General features: G+C 43.5%; 1 protein-coding gene across 4 annotated transcripts in view; it reads left to right on the top strand.

The window, feature by feature from the left end:
* Positions 1 to 27,418, top strand: part of EMID1 (EMI domain containing 1) — a 543,734-nt gene that overhangs the window by 81,236 nt on the left and 435,080 nt on the right. For all 4 annotated transcript variants that reach the window (XM_078667173.1, XM_078667172.1, XM_078667170.1 and 1 more), the window contains exons 2-3: positions 1,195 to 1,308; positions 2,145 to 2,248. In XM_078667173.1, the coding sequence (XP_078523299.1) occupies positions 1,195 to 1,308; positions 2,145 to 2,248 (218 nt within the window). The remainder of the gene's footprint in view (positions 1 to 1,194; positions 1,309 to 2,144; positions 2,249 to 27,418) is intronic.

The raw sequence follows: 27,418 nt of genomic DNA on the forward strand, positions 1-27,418 counted from the left end.
GCGCTGGACTTGTGTGATTTACTATTCCAATTCCAGTCTACGTACAGTAGGGAAGGTTTTGGAATAGTAAATTACACTATTCCTTATTCTAGAGCACCTTCCAGTGCAAGTCTTTGTAACGACTTCCGTTTTAAAAACAGGGATGTAAATGTATTGCGGTGTTTTGACCACGGTGACTGAAGCTTGGCCCATCATATTCAAGAGCCCTGTCCATCTTTTTAATTTGGCAGAAGTCAAATCAAATAGGATGTACATTGTCTTTCTGTGTTTGATCTTGAAGGCATGAGGTGGGTTCATTGAATAAGGGATTTATAGACCTTGTCCACCAATACTTCCCCTTCTCCCAATTACTCCCATACAGTTTCCTTTGTTGTTTTTTGTGGCATGGTATGTGGTGCTAATTTCCATACTCACTAGGTTGATCCTGTTATGGTCCAGCTAAAGACAGCTTTAGGTCTCTGATGAGAGGGAACCTTTCTTATTATAATAGTACAATACTAGCGAGCACATACCACTGGTGCATGCTTACAGTTCCGCTGATGCTAGATGCTGGAAGAACCAACCCTATGCCCAGCAGATATGTCTACTTTGTAATTTAGGTATGCAGAATTTGGACCAAATTTTATCATTCTGTCACCGTTTGGAATCGCAACAATGTAGGTTTTTTTTACCACCTTTTCCGAAATGGGTAGATTTTAATTCCAAGTGAAACATACGCACTTTTAATGCTTCCACCTAAATGAACAAATGTGGTTCTGGATTTTTCAGTTTTAAGAGTTGTTTTTAAATGTCGATTACTATATGTATCACATATTTTTTAACTTTGCGTTTAACACTGAAATGCCATGAAATGTTTTTAATCTCTATTGTTTTACTTGATAATTGTATCTCTCCTTTTGGTGACGTCAGTCGAGGTCTTTAGCAATAAATTCGACATGACCAGTTCCTGTAAGGGTACATGGGATTACCACTTGGTACTGTTCATGTCATCAGTAAAACTAGGGGGTGGCACAGCTATACAGGTCTAGCTACTTTTGACTAGGTCTCGTAAACTTTAAAGCTTTTGTTATTGCTTACCCCAAGACATATTCTCTGTATATTGGCATATGTTTTGGGATTTGAGAATCTCTAAGCCAAATCCTTTTAGCGTATTGATGGTGATACAAAATATTACCATGCCCTGGTCTCTTTCAGGAACTGGTGTTCGTTCGCTGTGACGAGGGTTGTCTCCTGCCATGTTCAAAATGGCACCTACCTCCAGAGAATGTACCAGAACTGCCGCTGGCCAATGGGCTGTGTCGGGGGCAGGTAAGAACAGTTCCCCCCTAACAACTTCTCTGTCATTCTCAGGGTTACTCTCATTTCATTCGACCATCATGGTTCTCGACTCTCATGTACTCCTTCCACTCTACCTGGCTTACTCCTTACTGCTGCCTCACTTTTATTTGGCTCTGTTTCTCTCCCTCGTATTATTTTTTCCTCTAAATCCCTCTCATTCTCTTTCATCTTTTTCTCTCTCTCTCTGTGTTGTCTTCTCCCCCAAAGCCTCTCATCTGCCTCGCCTTACCTCTCACTGTTTCTTCTTGGCTATCTATCTTCTGGCATTTTCTCCTCCTTACATTCTTGATCTTTGTCATTGCGTCTCTTTTTTGCTTCCTCTTTTGCAGGGTCTTTTTTCTTTCTTCCTTTATTCTTTCTTTCTTTCTTCCTTTTTTTCTTTCTTTTTTCTTTGTTTGTTTCTGTTAAAATGACCAATAACGGAGCGAAACCACTTCAGGTAAAAGGTGATTGAAGTTTAATGGTAGAAACGTACACCAACCAAGAACCGCTTCCAGCACCTCCATCTCCCTGCTTCAGCTCTCCTTCTGGAACCCACAGAGCATTTCAGGATGACAGATCTTAGTATTTAATGGTAAATATGTCGTCTGTGCTGGAACAGATGACGCACACATTTCTAGTACAACATAACAGTTTCTTCCTTTCTTTCTCTCTTCTCCCCTCATAAAACAGCTTCCGAAATGCTGTAGTGCTCTACACTGGGAAGCATGTAGTGGCTAGGCCAGGGCCTGCCACAAGTCAATTTAATCGGCTTGTAGGAAGTCATCACGCGCATTCTCATTTGGTCTCATTTTTTTTTCTTTCAGTTACAGAACTGTGGCAAGGCCGACATATAAGGTGGCGTATAAAACAGTGACTGCCCTGGAATGGAAGTGTTGCCCTGGACACTCGGGAGCGCAGTGCGAGGAAGGTAGGAGCAAGGCTCTCTTGCCATTGGTTTACAGACCTGTGTTGTGTATTGTAATTTGGATGGCGACGGGCCTTGTGGGATTGAGTAAAATTGCAGGATCATCTAGTTGCCTACTGATGTGGAATACATTAGGATGGAGAGGTGCACCTTCCACCTTTTACTTCCAAGTTCAAATTGTGAGAAACCATGAAGTAGTTACAATGACAGTCCGTTAGAGGGGAGTATCAAAAGTGGGGTGATTATAAAGTCTTTCAGGATTATATTGAAGTGGATAAACACAAAAAAAGCCTTAGTATTCAACCTGCACTTGAGCATGAGAGTGGCTCATTGCTGTCATGATAACTAACAACATGGAAAATGACTCCTGGTAAAATGACTGATGTATTAGTGATTACCGACACAATAGCTGATGCAGAATGGTTGTTAACAAGAAAACTGATGCAGGGGGAAGTGTCAAGATTAGAGATGTGAGCATGATCTGGCTTTAGTGTGATTATTGATGAATTAGTTGGAAGATGATAGTTGGCTAAATCATTGACCTGGGTATGACTAGAGAGACAAGCATTTACAATGCAACGGTCTCGCCTTTGCAAAAGTTAGAGCTATTGGCATTGTAAATGACACATTTTTTAATTAATGTGTTGGTTTTGAAAACAGATAAATAATGGCATTGTCATTTACAATGCCAATTGCTTAATCTCTCGCAAATGCGAGACCTATTGCACCCACACACACACACACACACAAAGCCACACACACACACACACAGAGCCACACACACATAGATGTGGTGGATGTGGTGGATGTGGTGGGGGTGGGTCTGGTGGATGTGGTGGTGGTGGATGGGGTGATATGGTGGTGGATGTGATGGTGGATGTGGTGGTGGTGGATGTGGTGGTGGTGGGGGATGTGGTGGTGGGTGTGGTGGTGGTGGATTTGGTGGTGGATGTGGTGGTGATGGTGGATGTGGTGGTAGTGGTGGATGTGGTGGTGGTGGATGTGGTGGATGTGGTGGTGGTGGAGGTGGTGGATGTGGTGGATATGGTGGTGAATGTGGTGGTGGATGTGGTGGTGGTGGTGGATGTGGTGGTGGTGGATGTAGTGGATGTGGTGGATGTGGTGGTGGTAGATGTGGTGGTGGATGTGGTGGTGGTGGATGTGGTGGTGGAGGTGGATGTGGTGGTGGAGGATGTGGTGGTGGTGGATGCGGTGGTAGTGGTGGTGGGTGTGGTGGTGGTGGATGTGGTGGTGGTGGACGTGGTGGTGAATGTGGTGGATGTGGCGGTGGTGGATGTGGTGGTGGTGGATGTGGTGGGTGTGGTGGTGGATGTGGTGGTGGTGGTGGATGTGATGGATGTGGTGGATATGGTGGTGGATGTGGTGGATATGGTGGTGGGTGTGGTGGATGTGGTGGTGGATGTGGTGGTGGTGGATGTGGTGGTGGATGTGGTGGATGTGGTGAATGTGGTGGTGGTGGATGTGGTGGTGGATGTGGTGGTTGTGGATGTGGTGGATGTGGTGGTGGTGGTGGATATGGTGGTGATAGTGGATGTGGTGGTGGATGTGGTGGTGGTGGTGGTAGATGTGGTGGTGGTGGATGTGGTGGTAGATGTGGTGGTGGATGTGGTGGTGGTGGTGGATGTGGTGAATGTGGTGGTGGGTGTGGTGGATGTGGTGGATGTGGGGGTGGTGGTGGGGGTGGTGGTGGATGTGGTGGTGGATGTGGTGGTGGTGGATGTGGTGGATGATGTGGTGGATGTGGTGGTGGATATGGTGATAGATGTGGTGGTGGATGCGGTGGATGTGGTGGTGGTGGATGAGGTGGTGATGGATGTGGTGGTGGTGGTGGATGTGGTGGTGGTGGTGGATGTGGTGGTGGTGGGTGTGGTGGATGTGGTGGTGGATGTGGTGGTGATGGTTGATGTGGTGGTGGTGGATGTGGTGGCGGTGGTGGATGTGGTGGTGGTAGATGTGGTGGATGTGCTGGTGGTGGATGTGGTGGTGGTAGATGTGGTGGATGTGGTGGTGATGGATGTGGTGGTGGATGTGGTGGTGGTGGATGTGGTGGTGGTGGTGGATGTGGTGGTTGTTGTGGATGTGGTGGTGGTAGATGTGGTGGATGTGGTGGTGGTGGTGGATGTGGAGGTGGATGTGGTGGTGGATGTGGTGGGGGATGTGGTGGTGGTGGATGTGGTAGTGGATGTGGTGGTGGTGGTGGATGTGGTGGTGGATGTGGTGGTGGATGAGGTGGTGGATGTGGTGGTGGTGGTGGTGGTGGTGGATGTGGTAGTAGATGAGGTGGTGGATGTGGTGGTGGTGGATGTGGTGGTGGTGCTGGTGGATGTGCCGCAAGATGGCAGCACCTAGCAACTACACATCATCCTTCCGCAACATCAGAAGACTGCATGTTAACCCTTACACTTCTCAGGTGGCACTTGGGGCACTTTCCCAGTGCAACCCCACCATTCGTAACAGCCACCTCGCACCCCTACTGTGAAATATTATGAGGTCCCACCTCCGGTCCAAACTCGGCCATCAGTCTCGTAATGCTGGCAAGCCTCCCGCGAGCTCCAGAATTCGCCACCTCAGCAGACATGGTTCAGTAAGACAGCCACTCTCTTGGAACCAAACTACTGGCCAAACTGGCACTGTGTTGCAACAGTCTGAGACAAGTCTATTGCGCCTGGACCTTCTTCTGAAACCGCGGCACCTAGAGTAAACAGGTGCACGTCTCAGACGGAACTTTATTATAGCCAAATCTCTATATCATAAATTGCATTTTTAAGGACCAAAGCCACCGTTTGGAGACTGAATCGCTTTTCACCGACCGGAAACTGAGGGGCAGCGCTTCAAGCCTCAGTTTGATACACATTTTGTGCGGGTCACACCTCTCTTTGAAACAGCCTTTGCGCCTCAATTTTCATTCTGCTTCCGTGCTTATCAAGCCTCGGTTGAGGCAGCATGGTTCGTGTCAAGCGTTCCTCTTCGGTGCAGTCGTGTCACACAATATTCTAAAGCAGAGTTGGAAGTCATTCGGTCTTTGCTTGAGATCTATCCCCACTGGTGATTCATAAACAACTGCAGCGGCGCGGAGGCATTAATAAATGTGAGTATTTCGAAAGTGCAGACAGTCTAGTAAAATATTATTTTTTTACAATGGGTGCGGTGATGTCCTTCACACGTCTTGCCGACCAGACAGCTTTTGTGTAGGCGAACGTCTAAAACCAACAAGCGCTCGCCATGACACAGCCTTTTGTCTCTAAGCCCCGTCCTTTTCAGACTGGGCGCCCCGACTTCCTGCTGGGGTAAAAGGTTCCTTATCTTCTTTATGGGGCCACCTGGACCCATCAAGAAGTTAAGAAACCTTTTACTTCAGCAGTAAGTCAAGGAACCCAATCTGAAAAGGACGGGGCTTAAAGAGTAAGAAGAATGTCACTAGGACCTCTTCTCCAATAGCTGGCCACCGTTTAGGAGGCCAGCCAATGGAGAAGAGGGGCGGGGCTTAACCCTCGCTAGTGAAGTTCACTCTGAAACAAAATCTCATGAGCTCGACTGCGCATGTGCTCAGTACGCCATGCGAGACCTAACAAAACGGCTGATGGGGACATGATTGTTGCAATATAACTAATTATCACTCGAGGCATGTTGACTGGCCAGAACCTGATGGATGCAGAAAGACTGGCAAAACAAATGATGCTGGATGGTTACAATTAAATTAACCGATGAGGGTATGCATACTGATTAAATACATTTGGAGGACAAAATTGTTAGCAAAAGAGCCGATGTGGGCAGACTCATGGCAAGAAAACTGAAACAGAATTATCAAATGCAAGCAAGTTAAACAGCTCTGTGAACACAACTTTGTTTCTGAGATCTGGGTGTATCCAGGAGATCACATGATTGCATGGTGGCAAAGACCATTATAGCCTGTTTTTGGGGGGGGGGGGGGGCATTGATAGCATAATTGTAAAATAACCAATAGCATGAATACTGGTAAATTAGTTGGTAGGAGCAGGATTACTGGCACATAAAGGTTGTTGGGGGTTTGTTTTTATTTGTAAACATCAAACATACAGTCAGCATAGAAAGGGTACATAACCATAATAGTACAGACCATTCTCTAGTTCTGTATAGCCTTAAAGCCTGCTGTATCAGGCTATACCAGCCATTAAAGACTCGCTTCTGTGTAGGGTGGCGCCAGGGGGTTAGAACACATCTAAAGTTTCAGTGATTTTCGTGGGTGTGTGTGTGTCTCTCCGTCTGTGTCTGTCTAAAACTTAATAGCTCACAGCAGTCAGCTCCTTATTCTTCTTAGGCTCTGCCAAACTATTTATCTTCTTTTAGGAGTGCCGAGGGAGACAGGAGCTGAGAAAAATTCCTCCCTCCTTCCAAGGCTGCAGTGACACTGAGAGCAAAGGGGGAGGGGGGAAGGGTTAGTGAGCCGATATCTCTGTGTTTGACCTGATGGTTGTTAGTTTTTCATTCTCAAGGGTCAATAAACTGCTAGTAAGGCAACCAATAGAACATATGCTAATCAGCATCAAATTATACCATGGTGAACAAACGCTTGCAAGTAAACATGTTGGGTCTGACTCACAAAGGTAACTTACACTTTACCGTAAATTTACACTTTGGAGTAAGTTTACCACTTTCGATATTCAAAAACCCAGACTGTAAGTTTACTACAAAAGTGTAAGCTACATGTGTCTACCCCCCAGCGTGATGCAATTTGCTTACTCTTGTGTGGGATGTAGTGCGCCTGCCTCTTTTCACACATATTACCTCAAATCCCACCCAGCGTTACTTCTAAAACATTTAATAAAAGTGCGGAGACTCTACAGTCAGAGTGGAACGTTCCACACACATAATGCGGACACATAAAACTCCTGATGTAGTTTGTGAATTGCAATTTGTAGTATGTTTTGTAGTACTGCAAACTGTACTACAGTGTACAGTTTGTAAATCAGACCTGTTGATTTTATTTTGATACTTAGTTGCATTCCCCCCAAAAAATTCCTAATCTCACACAGAAGCCTTTACTGCATAATGATTACTCCAATGGAAAGAACACTCTCTGGGGTAATTGATTGTTGAGAAAAAGGGTGCCCCTGTTCCCTTGCTACCTACGTCATCCTTATGTGTGACATATTAAGCTGTTCCTAAATTTTAGCACTTGTGCAGAATTTGTGTCTTTCAAGTTTCTAGCCTCATGAGCCCTTTGCTTTCAAAATAAACATTAATTTCTCTGTTCTTCTGCGTCTTGAGGTCATTTATCAAGAATGGCGCTGAAGCTTTTTGTTTTGATACCTTTTTGCAGCTTAAACTAATATGGCCCAGTTTAGACCATCAAAGCCTCTCACAAAGTGCAGTCTGAGCCAAGTTACCGACCTGAGCCAAATAATCTACAAGACTGTAACCCACACAGTATCTAATATTGCTTAAAGATGCTGCTTCCTAGACCATGATCAGTCCAGTGAGACTACAGAATTAATTGATGCATTTGTGAGTTTAGGAACTTAAATTTCCATGGATGGACACACATAAGAAATCTACACTATGGGCATCATTTAGAGTTTGGCAGAGTCAGTGTTCTGTGGCAGTTGCACCCTCTCCGTCAAAACCTCGGTCTGCCCACATGATTTACAGGTGGACGGACCTAGAGTATGTCAGCGATGAAGCCTTTTCTGGCTCCATCGGTGACGTGTCCCTCAGACGGAGTGATATAGTATGATTCGTTGGAGGTTCACATATAACACTGTTCGACTAATATAGAGAGAACGGAAATTAAAAATATTTTGTTTACTTTTTGTCAAAGCTTCTCTAAGAAGGGCAGCCACGGACTGCTATCAAAGGGAAAGGCCTGCCACCTCAAGCTCAAGAAGAGTAATGTACAATAGTTTTATTTTGGTTACCATTATCCTCTGTAATACTCCTATTGCACAACCATTTCATTCATGACAATACAGATTTTCTCCTTTCCTATACACACTCTTTCCTTTCCATCTTTTCACACACCTTTACTCCTACAGTAGGACACTACTAGGGGGGACATCTGATCATGTAAACATAGTGAATACCTCATGCAGGTATGACCAGCTGGGGATGTCACCCCTTGAAGTAAAAGCGATGTATGTATGTATGTGGAACAATTCTTAATAAAATACTTTGAAAAAAAAAGGTTTGAAGTAGTCTGGAATTCCCAGGACAGGGGTAGAAGCTAATACTTTTTTTACCCGTACAATGCTCACTCTGCCTCCTCAGGCCACTGCAATGGCTTTTAGGTATCTTTCGTAACATAATCCTGAAGGGGCTGAGGCAAGGTGGCAAATTTCAAATCTACTGCCTACAATATTCTGCAATCCCTAAGAAGGGTTGTACCTGAAAGACAGTAACTGGGCATGGCAACTTATGGATGGCTTCAGTCAGGTCTGCATACACGTGGTACTCCCCTTCGGAGATGTTGTGAGCTAAATATTAAACACAGGTAAACCAACATTTTAATTTCTGTTTTGAAGCCTTATGCCTTTTCTTAGCCAGTTCAATGAGCAGATCTAGTGAATCAACGTTGGCTTGGTCTGGAGTGACAGAAGTGAGTAACAAATCATCAGCGATCTGAAGAGACTATAGTATTGAGATCCTTTTTAGGTCGAGCCTAGCGCAGCGCGCATGAGCTGCTCCACTTTATGTAAGGGCTTCTGAAAGCTCACCACATGCTTGTGCATGTGTTTTTGTTTGTGTCATAGGGTATGGGCTTTGTGTGCGTCTTTCTAAGAAAGACAGCGCGCAATTGGGCAAAGGCGGGTGCATGTCCCACCTTTGCTCCGCCCACGGCCTATTGCTTGCGGTTACCCACACAGGCCACATCTGTTTTCAATTATCGGGCCCAGACACGGGTACGATAATTGAAAACAGATTGCTCGCTGTGGCTCGCACGTGCGCACCACTCGCGTGCTTGTTATGCACGTCTTCAGCCCTTGAACCGGTGATAACAGCAAGAGTAAGAAAGGCGTAGTGGACTGTCTATCACATTTCATTATAAAGACATCGCCACAGAGAGCGGACATAAAAGCACGCTAGATACACTGCATGCCTCTTTCATCCCATACCCCCTTTGTCTCTTTATCTCACTCTTGCATGGTGTGTTTCGTCTCTGCTCTATTCACTATTTTCCTACCTTTCTCTTCATCCTGCTTCCAATCTTTTCTGCCCTCCCCTTGCCCTCTCTCCGAGTCACATTTTGATGATGTAAAACACGTTTCAGTCCCCAAAAAGGAGGGCAGGTACCTGGGTCTTTAACAACAGTCCCATGCGCCAGCCTTGTTTAAGGCTTGTCCGGCGAAGCCCGCTTACGCCATTGGGACAATCGCTAAATTGTTACTAAAGAGCGCAGGGGCTGCTGCCTGCTCCGGACGAAATCCATCCGCTGACACCAGTGCGTGGCTCTGTTGCAGCAGCGTCACTCTGCAGCAATGCGGTGGCTCGGGTGAGATAGCGCTCCAAGGCCTCACTCCTAGCACAGGCGCTGAGTGTACATCGTGGAGTACTGTACTTTAAATGTGTTTACGTATACGCATTAGGTGTTAAAAGAGACTTCTCAGTGGCCATGGCAACAAGCAATCTTCAGTGCTGCATGCATCTGGCAGCAACTGGCCAGCGTTCAACCAATGATTAAAATCAACAAAAACATTCAACTGCGCCCTGCTATGCACCCTAACCACCCACCCCCACACACACACGCTCACGAAAATACACATGCAAGGGTGTGCACACACGCTCCCGTGCGCCCAAATTAATAGCCAAAAGAAAAGGGAGCTGTTGCAAAACACTGGATCTCATGAGCAGCTAACACATTTTCATGAGGATAATGAAAGCCAGTACTCCCCCACGACAAGTGGCCTCAGTTTCTGCATGGAATTACAATAAAGGTATAAATCCATGCTCTTTAGCGACAGTGGTCTTTGAGCTACAAAGGCTACATAATTCCGTACAAACGCTCGAAAAGAAAAGAAGCTTACAAACAGTCAGACCACTAGCAACCGCTCAGGAAGGATTCCCACCCATCGTTTTTTTTTTTACCACTATGCAATCTAAGATTAAACTCCTCCATATGCAAATGAGTCTAGTACTGCTGCTATGTGGAACTGTGATGCCTTATCTGAACTAGAACATCAGCAGCCAGAAACTAGTTTCAGCCTAGTTGGGCCTCTTCATGCAGGTGCAGCTTGAGGTCAGGGGTACGGAGAGCTCGAGGCACATTACTGGGCATACTAGTAGTCTTTTGGGACATTACATTAAACAAGAAGATTGATTTGCATATGCATGGTGGGATAAAGGATGATGGATTAGATAGCTAAGCCTGGCAATTGCAGGTGGTTCGATTATTTGCAACCCGCCCTTTACCTTTGTGTTTTTTACACAATCCTTCTGTGCTTAGGCAAATCAGGCTATTCCTACAAATACAAATCATGTTCGTAGTTCAGTGCCAATGTATTTACTTATTAAAAGGTTTACCAACAGCTCCTTTGCATGCAGCCATTCGGTTGTTCGCATTTGACTGCAGGTGTTGTTTACTGCACCTGAACATAGTAGCATGCTTTTTCACTCCCCACACAGATGATAAAGCTTTGCCTCCTGTTCCTCTAGGCTGTACTTACCCCAAGGTTGAGAACGTCATCCCCATGTGGCCTTTCTGTTGAGCATTACAGTACAAAACTGACACTCGGATCACTCCTTCTGTTGGCATGACATAAGCCCTGCACTTAGCTCTCTGAGCGCTTACTTTGCAGTGACTGATGATAAAGACGAGGTGTTGAATCGCCAGTTTCTTTTATTGTACTTTGTAAATGTCATCCTGGTGCAATCTATGGTCAGAGGAATCTAGTGACCCTTCCTTCTTATTTCCTATAAACCAATCTGAATCAAGGTCAGAAATATAATGCACCACTGCTTTTTACAGGGGCATCTTAAGAAGTTACCAATGCTCTCATGGAGACAAATTACCTTAGCCTTAGAACAGGCTGAATATTTCATCGTTACATTTTAAATCAATTTATAAGCACAAAGCTTCAAGCTCATGCAGTTAAAAAATTGTCTAGCACAACTACCGCTGTTAAACGAAATGTGACTGGTTGCTCTGTACTTTCTGATCTTTGTAATGTGCTGCATGGATAAACCCTTATAGGGTCCCAAATGCGAGACCTATTGGCTTTGCCAATGCATGTTAAGAGATGGGACCAAGTTAGCTGGCTTCTGCCGAATTGGAATTGCAAAAAGGTATTTACTTTCTTTGTGAATGGGAATGGAGAGGAAAGTGGAGCACACGTCTATGACCGAAAACCGATTTGCACAATCAGGGATACAGGATAGGATGGAAGTGGGGTTGACCACCATAGGAAAGGTAGGTATTATAACATTGCTTAGTGCCCTCAAATCATCTACAAAACAGTAACAATCTTTCTTACCTGATTTTGTATCGTGAGAATGAGTGTGTCGCACATGTTCACAATAAGTATTAATAATTCCCTGTTTAATTAACGCTGCAAACATGATAGAATTCCAGCTTTCATGTCCGGGTTTTGATGATTCTGTGGAAAGCCAGGTAATTTCTTCTCTGGACTAACCTTGCAAAAATTAAAGAACCCACCTCATTTGCATGTCCAGGCCATAAAGAAAAATACATTAGTTTAAGCAGTTCTTCAGAATTTGAGCTGTACACAATTTTTGCTGATCAACCCTCCAATTCACACGAACAGACAAAACGTTGTTATCATTTCCTTTGGGTAAATTGAACTATACTCTGTCATGTGTACAGTACACAACACAGTTCAGTTTACATAAGTCTCACCCAACAGTTTGCAGATGAAGTTGGACTCAACAAGAAAGCATGTCGATCAGTTATAGGTCCTAAAGTAATAGAAACAGGGTTGGTAATGTGAAGTGGAACCTTAGTACTGGAAATGCCAACTACATCAATGGACAAGCCCGAGAGAGGCAAAGAAGGGAACTCCATTCATTTCAACCCTAACCAGCTAGTACCAGCATGAATAAATCAATGAGATATGAGGTAGATTTACCAACTTGAACCAGGGGCTGCACCCCCTTCTACCCTTTTCCGGCTTCACCCTCCTCCACCTCTCACCATAACCTCTCTGATCTCCCATTCCGTTCATCATTCCCTTCCACTCCCTTTATGATTTGTTAAAATGGCTGCACTTTTAACACCATCAGTTTCATTATATTTCTTTTTTCTTTCTTCCACTGCAATGCTTTGATTAGTGACTGTTACTAACTCAGGTAAACCTATTATTTGCCTCCAAGTGCAGACAGTAAACAGTTGCTCCTGAAACTGTGGTATTAGCTGTTGTTAAGGCAGCATCATCAACAGGTGAATTTGGCAATTAATTGCCTTTCTCTACCAATCGATTTCTCAATTCACTCTGAACCACCAGGCTCAACAACTGATTCATATCTGCCCAATTGGGCTTGTGTTATAGTATGTACCATTATGGAACATGTTCTCATTAGTTCCATTGTTACCACATGGAGTGGATAAGGTTAGAGCTCAGAAGGCTAAAGAAGAAGTTGAGTGTCTGGTGTACAACATTTGCACAGAAAATATTAAAACGAAAGCTGGTCTTTTTGAGGCTATAAGAAGCGCCCCTGAACGCAGAGACCAAGATGATTTGAGGTCTTTCATGGGTCTTGTGGATTAATATGCTAAGTTTCTAAAGATTGTTTTGGACTAACAGACCGTTTAAGAATGTTATGGCGAAAAGGAAGAACATTTGAGTGGCAAGGTGAACAAACAAACCATTTGGTTTGTTAAAAAGAGAAATTGTTGAATCTAAAATTTTGCTTTTGATAATAAAAGGAGAACATGTGTGACAGTGAGTGCAAGAGGAGTGGGAATTGGGGCTGTTCTGTCTCATTTACACAGTAGTTCAGCAAAGACTATTGACTTTGCATCCTGCTTGTTAACAGAATCTGTGAGAAATTATTCTGTAATAGGTAGGGATTGAGAGAGAGAGAGAGAGAGAGAGAGAGAGAGAGAGAGAGAGCGAAAGAGACAGAGACAGAGACAGAGAGGCGTGCCCGGCCTGTCTCAGAAGCAGCTCACCAAGCTTGTGCCCCACAAGACGAGTGCATGTTCATACCTGGCTCCTTCCGTCCTCGTTGCCTGTGGCCTGCAACACCCCGACTTCTTGCTGCCACCTGTTGGACTCCCCAGTACTGAGAGTTGAGGAGACATAGTGGTGGTTATTAGTGGTTGGTGCTGCCTGGCGTACACCTGAGCTGGGAGTGATTTTAGGAGACGCTCAATATTGCAGCTACTTGCAGCATTGAGCAGTCTCAGTGTAAAAGCAATTGAATATTATGGGAAACCCAATCTACCCTTGAGGGCTTGGGCAAATCAAATCAACGGGTGAAAGGTGCCTTCAAAGGATTTATTTGGAATACTCTGTTCTATTGCTTTTGATATATATTTTTAACTGCAAGAATTATTGATAAACTCGCTAGAGAGATATTATTCAAATGTCTTTTATCTAAGAAATATTTTTGTTTCTTGTGCGGACATAAGAACCAATGAACCAATCACAAAACAATAAATACTCAAAACACGGGTATATATATATAAAAAAGTTTAACCTTTTGAAATTTATCAAGGGTACTACACAGTTATACAAACAATGTAACAAGAGGAAAATAAATACAATTGTATAATCCTTCAGTGCCACTATTGTAAACACTTATTCTCATTGTACATTATTTTCCAGAAGAGAGTGTGAGTGTCAACGTTTCGGTCTCTATGCATTTGTCCATGAGACCATCTTCAGGACTATGATAAATGTAACAGTTGACCCCTGAATGGTGTTTCCAAAGATTCAAGAATTATAGAATACAATGGATACGTATATGTCAAATCGATCGTCGTTCTGTAACTCTACTTTGTTTAAGGTGAATAATAGTGAAAAGATACAGGTAAGTGAACTCTCGGGCTTATTGGACAGTGTAATTAAATTTCCAATCCCCAGCAACTTCTCAATTGAAGGATTTTATTCTGTTAAGTTTTGTAGCGCAGCGAAAATTCGGCAGTCTGCAGTCGGATTGGTATCAGTGTGAAACCGGCAGTGGGTGTGGCATGAGACAGGAAGATGGACCACTGACCATTGACCACAGTTTTCACATTCACCAACACTTTAATTTCACATTTGACTTTATGTTTTTTATGGCTCTTATGGGTCATCAAACTTTGTGTTCCTAAAGTAAGCCCCCAAAGAAACTTCCAGCTTAAGTGTGTGGATATTTGCATACATCCAGTCTAACTCTAGCAGGAGAATTTACTGGGCTTGCAGTTTCTTACCAGTGTATAGTACGAGTTAAGACATAAGTTGAGGCTTATGTTGAGGGTGAGTTCCGGTCAACTGTTTTACGCTCACTTCTTTCTTTTATCGTTTGTTAACTATGCTGACCTATTACTCCTACTGCTTTTTTGTTTGTGGAGTTGTCTCAGTAAGAGTCTGGATGAGTATTGCAATAGGGTTAAGTGGGTGTTTTGTGAATCACCTTTCTGTTTCCCAGGCTTGGAATTGTGTAGTTGGTAAACAACAATGAAAATGGTAGTGTTACTTTTTAGTGTTTCGCCATCCCGAATTATCTAGGACAGTGAAAGAGCGAACCAGCTGGCTTTCTTGGAATGTTCCTTGCCTGGTGTCTTCTTGATGGTTGCCAGAGTGTCAGCGCAGTTGACGATCCATGGGTGATGGGTGTGTGCTGCGATGTTGGCGTCTGTTGGTGTTGGCAGAGTGGTCGTGCTGAGGAAGTTGACGAGAAGTTCTTTGGTAACCTTGTTCCAGCTACGATGGGGATGGCGTTGGTGAACTGTGGGAGTGGCGAAGGCAAAATGCACATAGTGGTGCTCGGTCTAGAGGAGTTCGGTGGTGTGGCTGTAGGTGATGTTCCCACTTGCGGTGAAGATGGGGTCGAGCGTGTGTTCGGCTGTCGGTGCGGTGACTAGCTGCTTGAGTCCGATGTTTGCAAGGTTCTCCGTAGGGAGGCAGTGTTCTGGTCACTTGGGTTGTCCAGGTGGAAGTTGAGTAGGACGTAATCAGTGAATGGGAGAGCCTGCGGTGCAATGAGGTCTATGATGCTGTTGGTGAAGTGTGGGCGGGACCGGTGGGCCTGTAGACGAGGGTGCCCCAGAGGGTGGTGTTGGGGTTGGTCTTGATCTGGTAGTGGAGGTGTCCATGGTTGCCGTTGGATCGTTCAAGTAAGTGGTCAATCCAGTCGCGGCCGGCATGACTCGTGGGTGGGGAGGAAGGGGTAGCGGGAGTTGCATGGGGAAGGGGGTTGCGTGGGAAGGGGGGTTAATTTAAAAAAAAAAAAAACGTACCTTTGCCTCCGGTCCCGCTTGCGTCACGTCTTCTCTCTCTGTGCCTTACAGGAAGCAGGCAGCCTCCCTCTCCTCCCCTAAGCCAATGACAACGCTACAATAGCAATGTTGTAATTGGCTAGGACGGCGACACCACAGGCATCTATGGGGAGGCTAGTTTCTCTATGTAGGCTGCATGCAGCCTACATAGAGGAAATGCAGAGTGTGCATGACTGGTTTGATCAGCCCTGGGGCCGACCGAACAATCAGCACCCACAACTGTGGGCAAGCCACTCCTCCCCTGCCTGGACCTGGAACACCCACCTGCCCGCCCCCAACCAAACCCTGCCTTCTGATTTCTCGCGGTGCGTGAAGCAGAAACATAAAATGGTATTTAAAATACTATTTTATGTTTCTGCTTCTCGCACTGCGAGAAACAAATGGGGGAACACTCTCCGCCCACGTGTAGGACCCGCCCCTGGGTCAATTGGAGGGTGTTCTTGTGGACTATGGCGATGCCTCCTCCTGGTCAGTCTGTGCAGTCCTTGCTGGTGATTTTGTAGCGGTCGGGGATGGCGGTGTCAATGTCCGGTCCCGAACAGGGGTTGATCCAGGTGTCCATGAGGAAGGCGATGTCGGTAGAGGCACTAAATAAGAACAAACGTAAAAGATCACAAAAATAAAGAAGAAACTTCCTAAAAAGATCAGTTTTACTAATCTTTCTTACTCTCTTATTGTGCCCACCCCCGTGAGGTCTAAACAGGAAGAAAAATCTGGAATACATCCTTTACCGGATGCAGCAAATTCTCTTGGATATAAACAGGACTACTGGAATCATGGCATTCTGTGTCTTTTTTCCACATAATTATGGATTTGCCTTATTTGACATGCATGATCCTTTATCTGCTGCATATTCTGCAGCTTTTAACAGCCACAATTGTTTGTAGCTCAAATGGATCAAACGTTACTAAAAACGTAGCGAAGTGTTGGTGCACAGTGCCATTTGCTTAAGTTAACTGATCGTCTTTCATTTACTTATCTGTATTTGGTTTTTAAACTGGTACTGGTGGGGTGAAATATTTGCCTCGACAGTATTACCATATGCAAAAATTAAAAAATTAATTCATCAAAAAATGTGCTGCATTAAACCGCACAATTTGCCTTTTCTTGCCACATAATTTAGTCCGTCCCGCTTCATAATTTAGACCTCCACTGCTGCATATTTCCAGAGGCCCTAGATATATCTAATCTGAAAAATAATGACTAAGTTGTGCATTCAACTCCACTTAAAAAGACTGAAAACTTGGAGAAATCTACTTTAAACCCAACAGCTAATTCTATTCAGTTGGTAGTTGACCTCATAAATGTGAAAAGAGATACTTTTAATTTCAACTCAAACTTAAATTTACAGTAAAACTCACTGTAATATAATGTTATATTATTATTCACTGAATTACTTATTATGCCAGGCAAACAGTCTTTCTTGAACCATAAAGCTACTTTGGATCTTTTTTTATAATATGTATGAACTTAAATGTATCCCTACAAAGGACATTAAGCTCCTTGAATGTTTTTCAAACTTTAAAGTTAGTAAGGAAATTGTGTAGTCTAAAATGCACTGAATCTCGGAGTCTTTAGCCTCCTTTGTTTGGAAATATATGTATGTTTATTAACTGACCCCAAAGATAATCTTATGTCTCTTAGAAAAAATCTTATATAAAATCACAAAAGAAAGACTTAATGATTATACTATATATAAAAGTGTGTTCTCCCTATACTCAGCAACAGTATGTGGTAATGCACGTACATTTTGGTATTTAAGTGTGAAAAGCCTAGGTAACGATTGCCTTAAAACAATGCAAATAGATGAAGAGAATTGATGTGTTTAATTGGACAGATTGTATTCTTTTTTTTAAATAAGCTTATTTCCTACCTCCTGTAGCTCCTCTGTAGCTCCTCTTGGGTGATTTGACAACAGGGGAGATAGTAAAGATTATCCTTAAGCCGAGCATACGGTCCTGATGGTATACCAGCTAGTTAAATTGGATCCAACCTTGTGGGCTGAAATTCTTACAGCTTTATTTTATTATTGCTTAATTGTCCATCTGATTCCTCAGTCATGGAAAAGTAGTAACATCATTCCACCTTGCAAGAAGAGATATCGTAATATTCCAAAAAGTTACTGCCCTATAGCTATTCTTGATTTCAGACGAAGATTTTTACAAAAAGTCTCTTAACGTGATAAAAAAGAATGAGGTAATTTATGGCAGCTCCTATCGATCGAACAATCTTTTTCTTGTGTGAAGGATGCCCCACGACTAATAATATTTTATGTTTAGCTATTTTAAGAGAGGTGGGTGTAGGAGTGCCTCCTATATTGTTTCTATTTATCGTTAGATGCATGTTACGCACCTTATTACACTGTCTGTTGTAGTATTTTTGAAACGCTGACAAACCAATTAAAGATATATTTTTTCTAAACTATTTGAAGAGAGAAGTATTCAAGGCACCTCAACATTAAGCTTTATGTGGTGTTTGATTCTGTGGATAGAAGCACCTTAAGCATACATTGATTTAACTTGGCACCCCAACTGATCTACTTTAACCTCATTAGTTCCTTTAACCTGTGATAAAACTACACTCTGAAAATTGGACAAGGGTGCTCCTGGGAACAACAAATGTATATACTGGCAAAATAGAGGTTTTCAACGGGTTAAAATAGAGCTGTATTATAGCCCTGTTATTATTTTCACTCTACTTATCAAAATATCCAACTCTAATAAAAAGACCAATACGTACCTACCTACAGCAGGGAACATAGAAATATCAACAGTGATGTATGTAGGTGGGACAACTTAGTCTTAATGGACCTCACATCTATGGTGTTACAGAGACAGACCGATTCCCTTGCATTGTTTGCTGATCAAGATAATCTCTCAGTTAATGATGAAAAAATTAAATAATTGTAATGGGGCACATGGTTGGTGGATAACTCTGTGTACCTGGTAATGCTTAGGGAAAGACTTGAAGTAGTAAAAGATTATACATATCTGGAAGTGAACATGTCGAATAATCTTTCTTGGGCTACTCATGATTTTTGTCAACTGAGGAAAGCAAAAACTGCAGGATAGGGTTTATTGCGGTTCTTAAGATATCAATGTAAAAGAGATGTACAGTTGTTACTTAAGGTCTGTCTTGCAATAATTCCAGCGAGGGTCCATGGTATCTATAGATAAATAGTCTGTAGTTAAAACTCAACTGTGGAAACACTACTTAGGTCTATGTAGCCCAAGTCTTTTGAAATAGTTCAACTTGAACTAGGATTACTAAGTATAACATTCTGGAAATATTTTCAGATCATCCGTTTTGTTTTTCATCTTTTTGTCAGTTCATAACACACTTTAAAAAGAGTTACTTGGTTGCCACCTGACAATGGCATTAACTAGAATTACTCATTTTAAAAACATTTCTGGGTTGGTTGATCACAAAACAATTGCAATACTCTGAGGTTATGCTAATGAAAGTATCTAGCATAAAGAGTTTACAAGACGATTTACAGCATTGTCTACACATAAAAACAATGCATCTAAATTATTATAATGTGAGATGTAGATGAATTCAATTTTATTTGAGAGCCAATATGTGTCCATTGGTATGAAGGGTATTAAGTAAGTTTAAGTTTAGTAAGCTCGTTGAAAATATTTTCTTAAATTGTAATAACTCATTATTGTAAAATGTGTTAGTATTGTAATTTTAGGATTTTTTTTAATTGATTGTTTATGTTTTTTGTAGTGTTTCCATGGAAACATTGAAATGAATAAATTAATAAACAAACATATAAATATAATGAAGGGGAGGAGGCTTTTGTTGTTGAATGGGCTATGGAGTATTTCAGGATATATGTGACGAGTATAGAGGTAATCCTACGAACAGATCATAAATCCCTATTGAAGGTGGTACAACCAGGAAGAAACAAAAATGTGTCTGCCCCCTTAGCTGGGTTGACTTCATAATTGATCATTTTTCATTATAAAGTAGAGTATGTTCCTTGATGAAATTACAGGAAGACAGATAGTCTTTCAAGAATGCCCTTACCAAATGTAGTAGAAGTGAGTAATGAAGACAATGACGAAATTGTGATTAGTGCGGGAGATGTGGTATCAGAGTGTGAAGTGTCATTTACTAAAAATAAGCGCACTGCAGAATTTCTAGATGTTGACATTTTAAAGGATGTTAAATATTTGTTGAAGGAGGGATGTTCGAGAGAAAGTGGGGTCAAGGTTGTAGTGGGGCCATATTTTAAGGTATTAGAAGAATTGCTCTTAAGGATGAGATTGTGCTCATGCAACGAGACAGGTTCATTCCTTCAGGTGATTTGAAGAAGAGGATTTGTGAACTTGAGCATGAGGGGCATTTAAGGCAAGCTATGCCTGTCAAAAGTGTTTAGGAGAAATGTTGGTGGCCAAAAATACATATGTGGGTGTAAGAGTGTCTGGCATGTAATAAAAGGTAAGAAACGTTTGAGAGTGGTTGGCGGTAGTGAATGGTACTTTTGAGATTCTGGTCAACCTTCGAGTCAGTATGTTTGGATTTTATAGGTTCTATGTATGCTTTTCTGCATAACTTGAGATTTGCCAAGTTCCTGATGAATAGGCATACTCGTTGATTGATGGTAGAGTTTATGACATAAGTGACCTAACCACTGCCAGCACCATTAAAGTGTTTACAAATAGTGTTGCTAGAGAAAGTGTACAGTTGATATATCATACTTGTGTCAGCAGGACTACAGGTCAAATTCCATTTTGTATGATGAGAGGGCAAGCATGTAAGACCAATTTGACTCCGGATCCAAATTAACCTGGTGGTAAGCCAACGACAGACCTATTGGTTTGAACCAAGTTGCATCCTTCCCCAACATAACCATTTAATTTATTCTTAGCCATGGAAAACGATGAATTAAGGTGTTTTTACTCAGATGTAGAATTGCGCAAATTAAGTGATGGTAGCAGTTGGGTGCAAAAAGGTATTTGAAAAAAAGTAAAGCTGGGGTACATCAGTGTGGGTTTATCCAAGTTCAAAGACCTATTCAAGCTTGTCTCTTTGAGAGGGAATTAGGTCATGTTACATAATGACCATAGCTGGAATAGACCCAAAGTAGCTTGGTATCAAAAGGATTGTTTTAATGATCAAGCCCTGGATGAAGGAAATGAAACAGAGTTGTAGTGGTGCCATGAGGATGGCAGATGTTGAGTGTTTAAAGAGTATAACAGGGTGCCAAGAGGCACATGATGGAGCAGGTGATGGACAACAGATGGGCTGTAAATATGGTTCATTGAGATTCTACCAATTAAGAGTGGCTCCTACAAGACTAAGTGACTACGTGTGGTAACTTTGTATTCATAGTAGATATGCAAATGTATTTTAATACTCAGTAGCGGCCTGTTCCCTGCCAAAGTGGCGGGACTGGCCGGGCCAGAGGAGGGAGGTGGGGAAGGTTTGTTAGTTTTTTAAACTTACCTTAACGCTGCTGCCATCTCCCGCTGCTTCGCGCTTTTCCTGCTTTTTGGCACAGGCTCCCAGACTGCATTGCGGCGAGTCCGGATGCTGCATGAAAGCAGCGTCAGCATTGGCCTGAGCGCCGGCAACTTGCACTCCCAGGCAGACTCGGAGCCTTTGCCTGCTCTCTCCAGCCCCAGCAACGCAGCTAGAGAGAGCTTCACTGCGCATGAGGGTTTGGCCAGCCTTCTCAGGCTGGCTAAACCCTCATGCGCTGTGAAGGGAGTGCCACCACTCCCACACCAGCATTGTCATCCCCTGGTCCCGCCTCAAGGACTCGTCAGAATCCTGAGGGCGGGTCAGGGGATTAAAATAAAATGATAATAAAAACAGGCTTAAAAACGGTTTTATTTGCTGCTGGTGGCAGGGAGGGCGGCGCTCCTCCGCTCTAATGGAGTGGCTACCGCTGTTAATACTGTGTTTACATGTTACCATCTAAATATGTTTCTAATTTTTTTCTGTTTGTAATCACACCCTTTCTCTTATTTATATCTTATTTATATTGTTGGATCTATACCCCATTCTCCCATATTTTGTTATAAAAAACAATCTCTTGTTTTAAGTTCTTGGTATATTTAGTATAAGGGTGATGAGGTGTTGTAGTATGTATTTGTATGGAACACAGTAATATCTTTTGTTGCATGATTGCTATGGGGAGTGGATTCAGTTGGAGCTCTGTAGGCTGACTGGAGAGACTCCCTGTGTGGGGTCTGGAAATAAATACATTGAATTCTACATATTTGGGACTTATTGACTACAACAGTTTGCAACATTCCAAGACAGTCTGCAATTCTTCCCAGCAGGGTTTTCAAAAATATTGGGGAACTATTTCCCGATATTGACCAAATCTACCAGCCGCATGTGCTGTCATATTTCCTCCCAGACTCGGATATTCTCTTATTTTATGGGAGGGCAGCCTCTGGCGATTCCCTTCGGGGATCCTCTTCATCAATTTCACTAAAAGACAGTGCATAGCTCTTCAGGGACATTCAGTGTTGAGGCTGTAACGAGCCTGCTTACTGGGCGTTTCTGATGGTCTCAGGTAATAGTTGGGCGGTGAGCCTGGTTTGATTGGGATCTCGCTGGGAGCAGTCTGACATGAGGTCTAGATCTACATCACGAGTATGAGGTTATGGAGTGAGCCTCTCGTTAAACTACACCAGTCACATCATTAGTCAATCGCACAGTGCCCATCCCTCTGTGACAATGCTAGCTTGCTTTTTTGTTCTCCTGGAGCCTGTTGTGTAGTCAATGCCCCCCATTTATTTGCACGTGTTCTGGTGGAACCTCCCCCAGTGTCTCCCCCTAGAATGCCGGATTTGGAAACGAGGTACCGCTTACTAAAATGTGCATGAAACATCATAGTTGCTGGGCCTACTATGGCACAGGAAAACCATCAGCAAATGTAATACTGTGTAAAGCTTTAAACCAGAAGGAAATGTTATCTATCTTATTTCTAGAATCCTTCAACCATCTCTTAAGGTTGTTCAGCTCTCTGGATAAAAGTTACCTTCCTCCGGAAAGGTTTTTTTTTCTGTCTTCGCTAGTAAGTACCTTCCACTGTTTCAAAAACCTGGATGTGCTTTTTCCATACTACTAGTACATGACATGTATCAGAGTCACGTTTTCCTGGGGGTTTCCAGATTTAGATTTTCTAGTCCCCATCATTACTTCTTTTACACACTCAGGGTTTGATTTAGATCTCAGCGGATGGGTCTTGGCACTTCTGTCAATCTTCCTCTAATCTGTGACATTTATAGAGCCCTCTTACTCTGTATTTTTACTAAGGATTGCATTCACACTCGCCTTAGTCCTGGGACTCCCCTCCTGGCCCAGCTTAACCTGTTGTCTCCTACCCAGATAACACTACAGATGTCCTTAGCATACCCTAGAATCAGAGAAATACCCATGCACAGACTTCACATGTTGCAAATGTAAAGGTGTTTATGCTGTCTGACCAGTGGCTTAACATAGGCCCCCACAGACCCTATGGTGCGGGGGGGGGGGGGCAAGTTCCAGGAGCCCCCTCAGCACAGTACTCTGATCTGAGAGCTCCTGATTAAGACCGAGGAGGTCCCGACTGTGTACCTTGCAGGGGGCCCCCTCAAGTTTCGTTACGCTACTGGGTCCAATCTAATCAGTGGGTCACGTGCTGGGCTGGCCTTCACACCAGTTCCCCTGGAGAAACGTGATCAATATGTGGAATTCAGACTAGTTCTCCCCCCACCTCTACCAAACATAGGTGGTTCCGGGCCGAAGCACCAGATTGTCAGAGATTATATGCACTACTTGTATGGCTATGTTAAGTCTGCATAAGTTTATTCAGCAAAATAAACTAAGTGCAATATTGAAATTCAAAGCAACAACATGTCCCTTGTTAGCCATGAGCTTCTAATGCCAGAGGCGAGTGAGCCACTGAAAGCTCGAGCCAGGTTCAAGCCAGATACCTGGCTCTGGCTTAGCTCGAGGTCCTCTTGGAACTTCGAGCCCAAAGTCAACCGAGCTTTCCCAAGGGCCACAGCTGCCAACCAGGCAAAATGGGGAACCACGTTCGAATCCGGCCTGGGTTCAACATCCTGGGAATCCTGGTACATCTCCCTATACTGAAAAAAAGTGTGCAGTTATCCTTGGGCAAGATTTGCGCTACGTAAATATGGCAAAGAAAATGTGGATTCTGCCCAGTTACCCACGCAATAATCTCATCCGCTAAGAAGGACAAAGCATTAACGTTTGAGAAACCAGTCTAGTGGCTGGATTCATAGTGGAAAACTGGAAAATCTGGGCAAAATACAGACTTCCCTGCTTGGCCAAACTGTGTAATCTTAGGCAAATACTTTATTTCAGCAAGTCTCCATTTTGTTCATTATCATTATTGAAAGAACCTTTAAATACGTGAGTTCAGGAAGTGCACTGTACAAAATCTATTGTTTTATTTAATAGCCTTTATTGTTGACCCATGTAGGGTGCAAATAACACTGACTTGCCTTCTAATTCACTAATAGTGTTACCATCAAGACGGGGGCAGGATGGTTTCTCAGTTCATGTTTTAAAACTCTCACTTTTAAGAAATACTTCTCAATGCAGATATATAGACCAATATACTAAGGCGAAAGGCTTCTGCGTGTTAAAGGAATACACTTTTTAGTTTTTTATTTTGGCGACATGGTGATCATGATGTATGTTGTATAATTTAGATGCTAAATATTTCCAAGGCCCGGCTCCTGCACGGGTTCCTAGAGCCAGATCCGACCCTTGGATTGGCATTGGCACGGCTCTCCCTGTTAATTTGCCCGTACACCAACCTAAATCTAGTGTATAGTCCCACTAATTTGGCTGACGTTTCATAGGTTTCTCCATGCCCTGCTTAGAATGAGACTACACATGACAGAAAGCGGAACTCATTGCAGGTGCAGCTGGTTCTCATGTGAAAAGTGTGAAAGGACCTTGAAAGAAATACAAAATGTGTAAACTTCCAGATGCCGAGCTAGTCGTGCATAAATCCTCACTTGGTAGTGCCAGGAATGAGAGTGAGGCTGAATACTTCTGAAGTGAGCGTGCAGTACAGGCTGTGTATCATATGGGCACGCATACAAAAAGTAAAATGGCAGCAAATGTATCAAGATGGCGTCATCTATTGTGGAAATTTAAAGCAACTTTTCGAGCAATGCCTCAGTAAGAGGGGAAGCCTGACTCGAGGAGGCATTAGACAGGAATCACACTGTAACCACAGTGCCTAAATATAACGTCCAGTCAAATGAATATCTTTTAAAGAGACGAGGGTCCTCATTTAGAAGAGGGCGTTATGGAATAGGGGAGGATGTGGCCTAAGGACTGGAGTGGTCGACCTCAAAGCTGGCTAACCGAGCTCGAGTCTCGTCTGGGACGCTCAACACCCTTACCGCAACCGGTGCTCACGTAAAGCGATCTAATACCTTTGGGTCGAGTTTGCGCTATATAAAACAAAAAATGAAACCCCCAAAATGTGCTCAGTGACTCAAGCTCCTGCTGTCTTCCAGAGGCTCAGCGTGTGCAATGTGTTTTGCAAAGCAGTAATGGAAAATTGGCCTGGGTGAACTGCAAGGAACAGTGCTTCATAGGGGGCAAGGGGGGGGGGGGGGGGCAACTTCCACCATACATCGATGAATCTTTTCCAGGATGAATAAAGCAGCCCTGGACGGGCCGCGCGCACTGCTGTCAGCAGGTGGGCCAATTTGTGAAATGGAGAGCGCCTCTCCTCTCGGAGTCGTTTTTGGCAAGACCTTCAGCAGCGTGTAACACAAGAAGGACATTAAGCAGGTCTCGGTGCAGAGCGGCCTAGCTGTTGCAACGAAGCCAGAACTGGCATTGGGGTTGGTCTCACGGGGAGCGCGCGAGGGGCCTGGGCCTGCTCTTGGTTTCTGAGCTCATCAGATTCCGGTGGAGGGGAGCTCGGGCAGTGGTTGGCACTGAACCTCGGTGTGGGGTTGGAGATCAGAAGATCCAGAGCGCGAGCCCAACAGATCCTCGAGCTTCACAGTGGGGGCCCTGCCTCATCTGGCAAGGATACTAAGTCTTCAGCGCCTCCCTCACCTCCCCAGACGCGGTTTCCTGAATCTGATCTTCTCTGTATGGGAGGGCGCTCATATGTGCCCCAGTGATGACCTGCAGTGAGCTCAGACACCGCCTCCCTTGCCAACCTACAAGAATTCCAGCCAGGGAAGTGTGGAAAGACCAGCTTTGAGAACTCACCCGTGGTGCTGGAACGGTGTATAGTGTAGGGGTTCTGGCCAGTAATACCACCTCACTAAAGGCATGGGGCATTTGGTGGGCTGTATTTGAAAAATGTAAAAAAAAAATGCTGCCCGAAGAAAAAAACTCATTGAGTGGCCTCTTCATTGTTCATTCTCCTAAACTCTTTCATGATTTATGGGAGTGCATCCCTACTTCCAGCACCACTGGAATTCACGCCCCACCACCAACATGCAGAGAAGTCCCCTCAAATATAGCCTAAGCCTTCTCCAGTCTACTTTAGAAGCCGAGTATCTTGATCATCTAAAGCAAGACCCCCATCTCAGAGGGCCTTTCCACCTCTTCACACGCAGCAGTCTTTCACTGGCTAATACATGTTTTTTGAAGACTCAGTCATGTGTCGGCCAACCAGACACATCATGTGCACTATTCATTTCTTTAACCCTCGAGCGAGCTACATCAGTATGCTTTTCCTGCAGTATCACAGTCCACAGAAACATAGTTCGTGGCACTCTGCAGACGGTCATGCATATCTCCAAGTATTTCTGGCATGGGAAAGACACAATTGACTCATCCATCTAATGGCAGCTTGCATTAGCACTGTCTCACCTACAAGCACCCTACTTGGGTACGCAGGCGCGCAGTAGCTGCAACACCCCACACAGCGGGAACAACACAGTGGGTACATAGGCCCCTGGGTAACATTATAGAAACAAATCACAGGAACCTGTGTTATGGGAAGCACTATTCACTTATTCACTAAACGTGATAAATTTTTCGTTCTTATTCTTCATGCAATATCAATCAAATCTTAATCTTTATATTTCAACCAAAGTTCATATAAAGTGCTCGCAGTCTTGTGCGTCAGACTGCTGCTGTAGCTATCACAAAAAGAACATACACAACATAAAAGTGAAAAAATTCTCATCAAAGCTCTGGTCGCATTTCTTTCTTCAAGATTGCTTTTATTCTTCTTATTTGTCAGAAGATAAATTGTTTAAGATTCTTCAAACACTTCTTCCTCATTAAACACGTGAAGTCATATCCCAATGCATTTCGGTATGCACCTTCATCAGGGGAATACACTACAAGTAACAAAACATTCAATCATATAAAGACCAAAACTATTTAACAATTTACAATCATATGTCATCTATTGGATTTTGAATATTTCTCAGAAACCAGTCAATCTTCTACTGTGCACAATCTGTCCTGTGAGTAATTGCCCATCATGCTCGCAAAAGTTCACCAAAAACCAGTCCTATAACCTTATAATCCAAACCGGAAAAACTGAAAAAGTGTGAAAATGTGAACACACCCATGCAAACTACCCCTATTCCTGCCCGCATGCGTGCACAGAAGCCAAGGCATGCCCATTATAAATCTTTCCTTAATATGCAGGAACACGTCTGTGCTCTCTTACCTTCATAAGCTACATTAAAGTAAACACTGGTCAATGTCCATGGTCTCCTTATCCTAAAACAACATGTTAACCGAACACTTAATTGCCTGTTTTT

This window comes from Lissotriton helveticus, chromosome 11, assembly GCF_964261635.1.
Source record: "Lissotriton helveticus chromosome 11, aLisHel1.1, whole genome shotgun sequence".
NCBI lineage: Eukaryota > Metazoa > Chordata > Amphibia > Caudata > Salamandridae > Lissotriton > Lissotriton helveticus.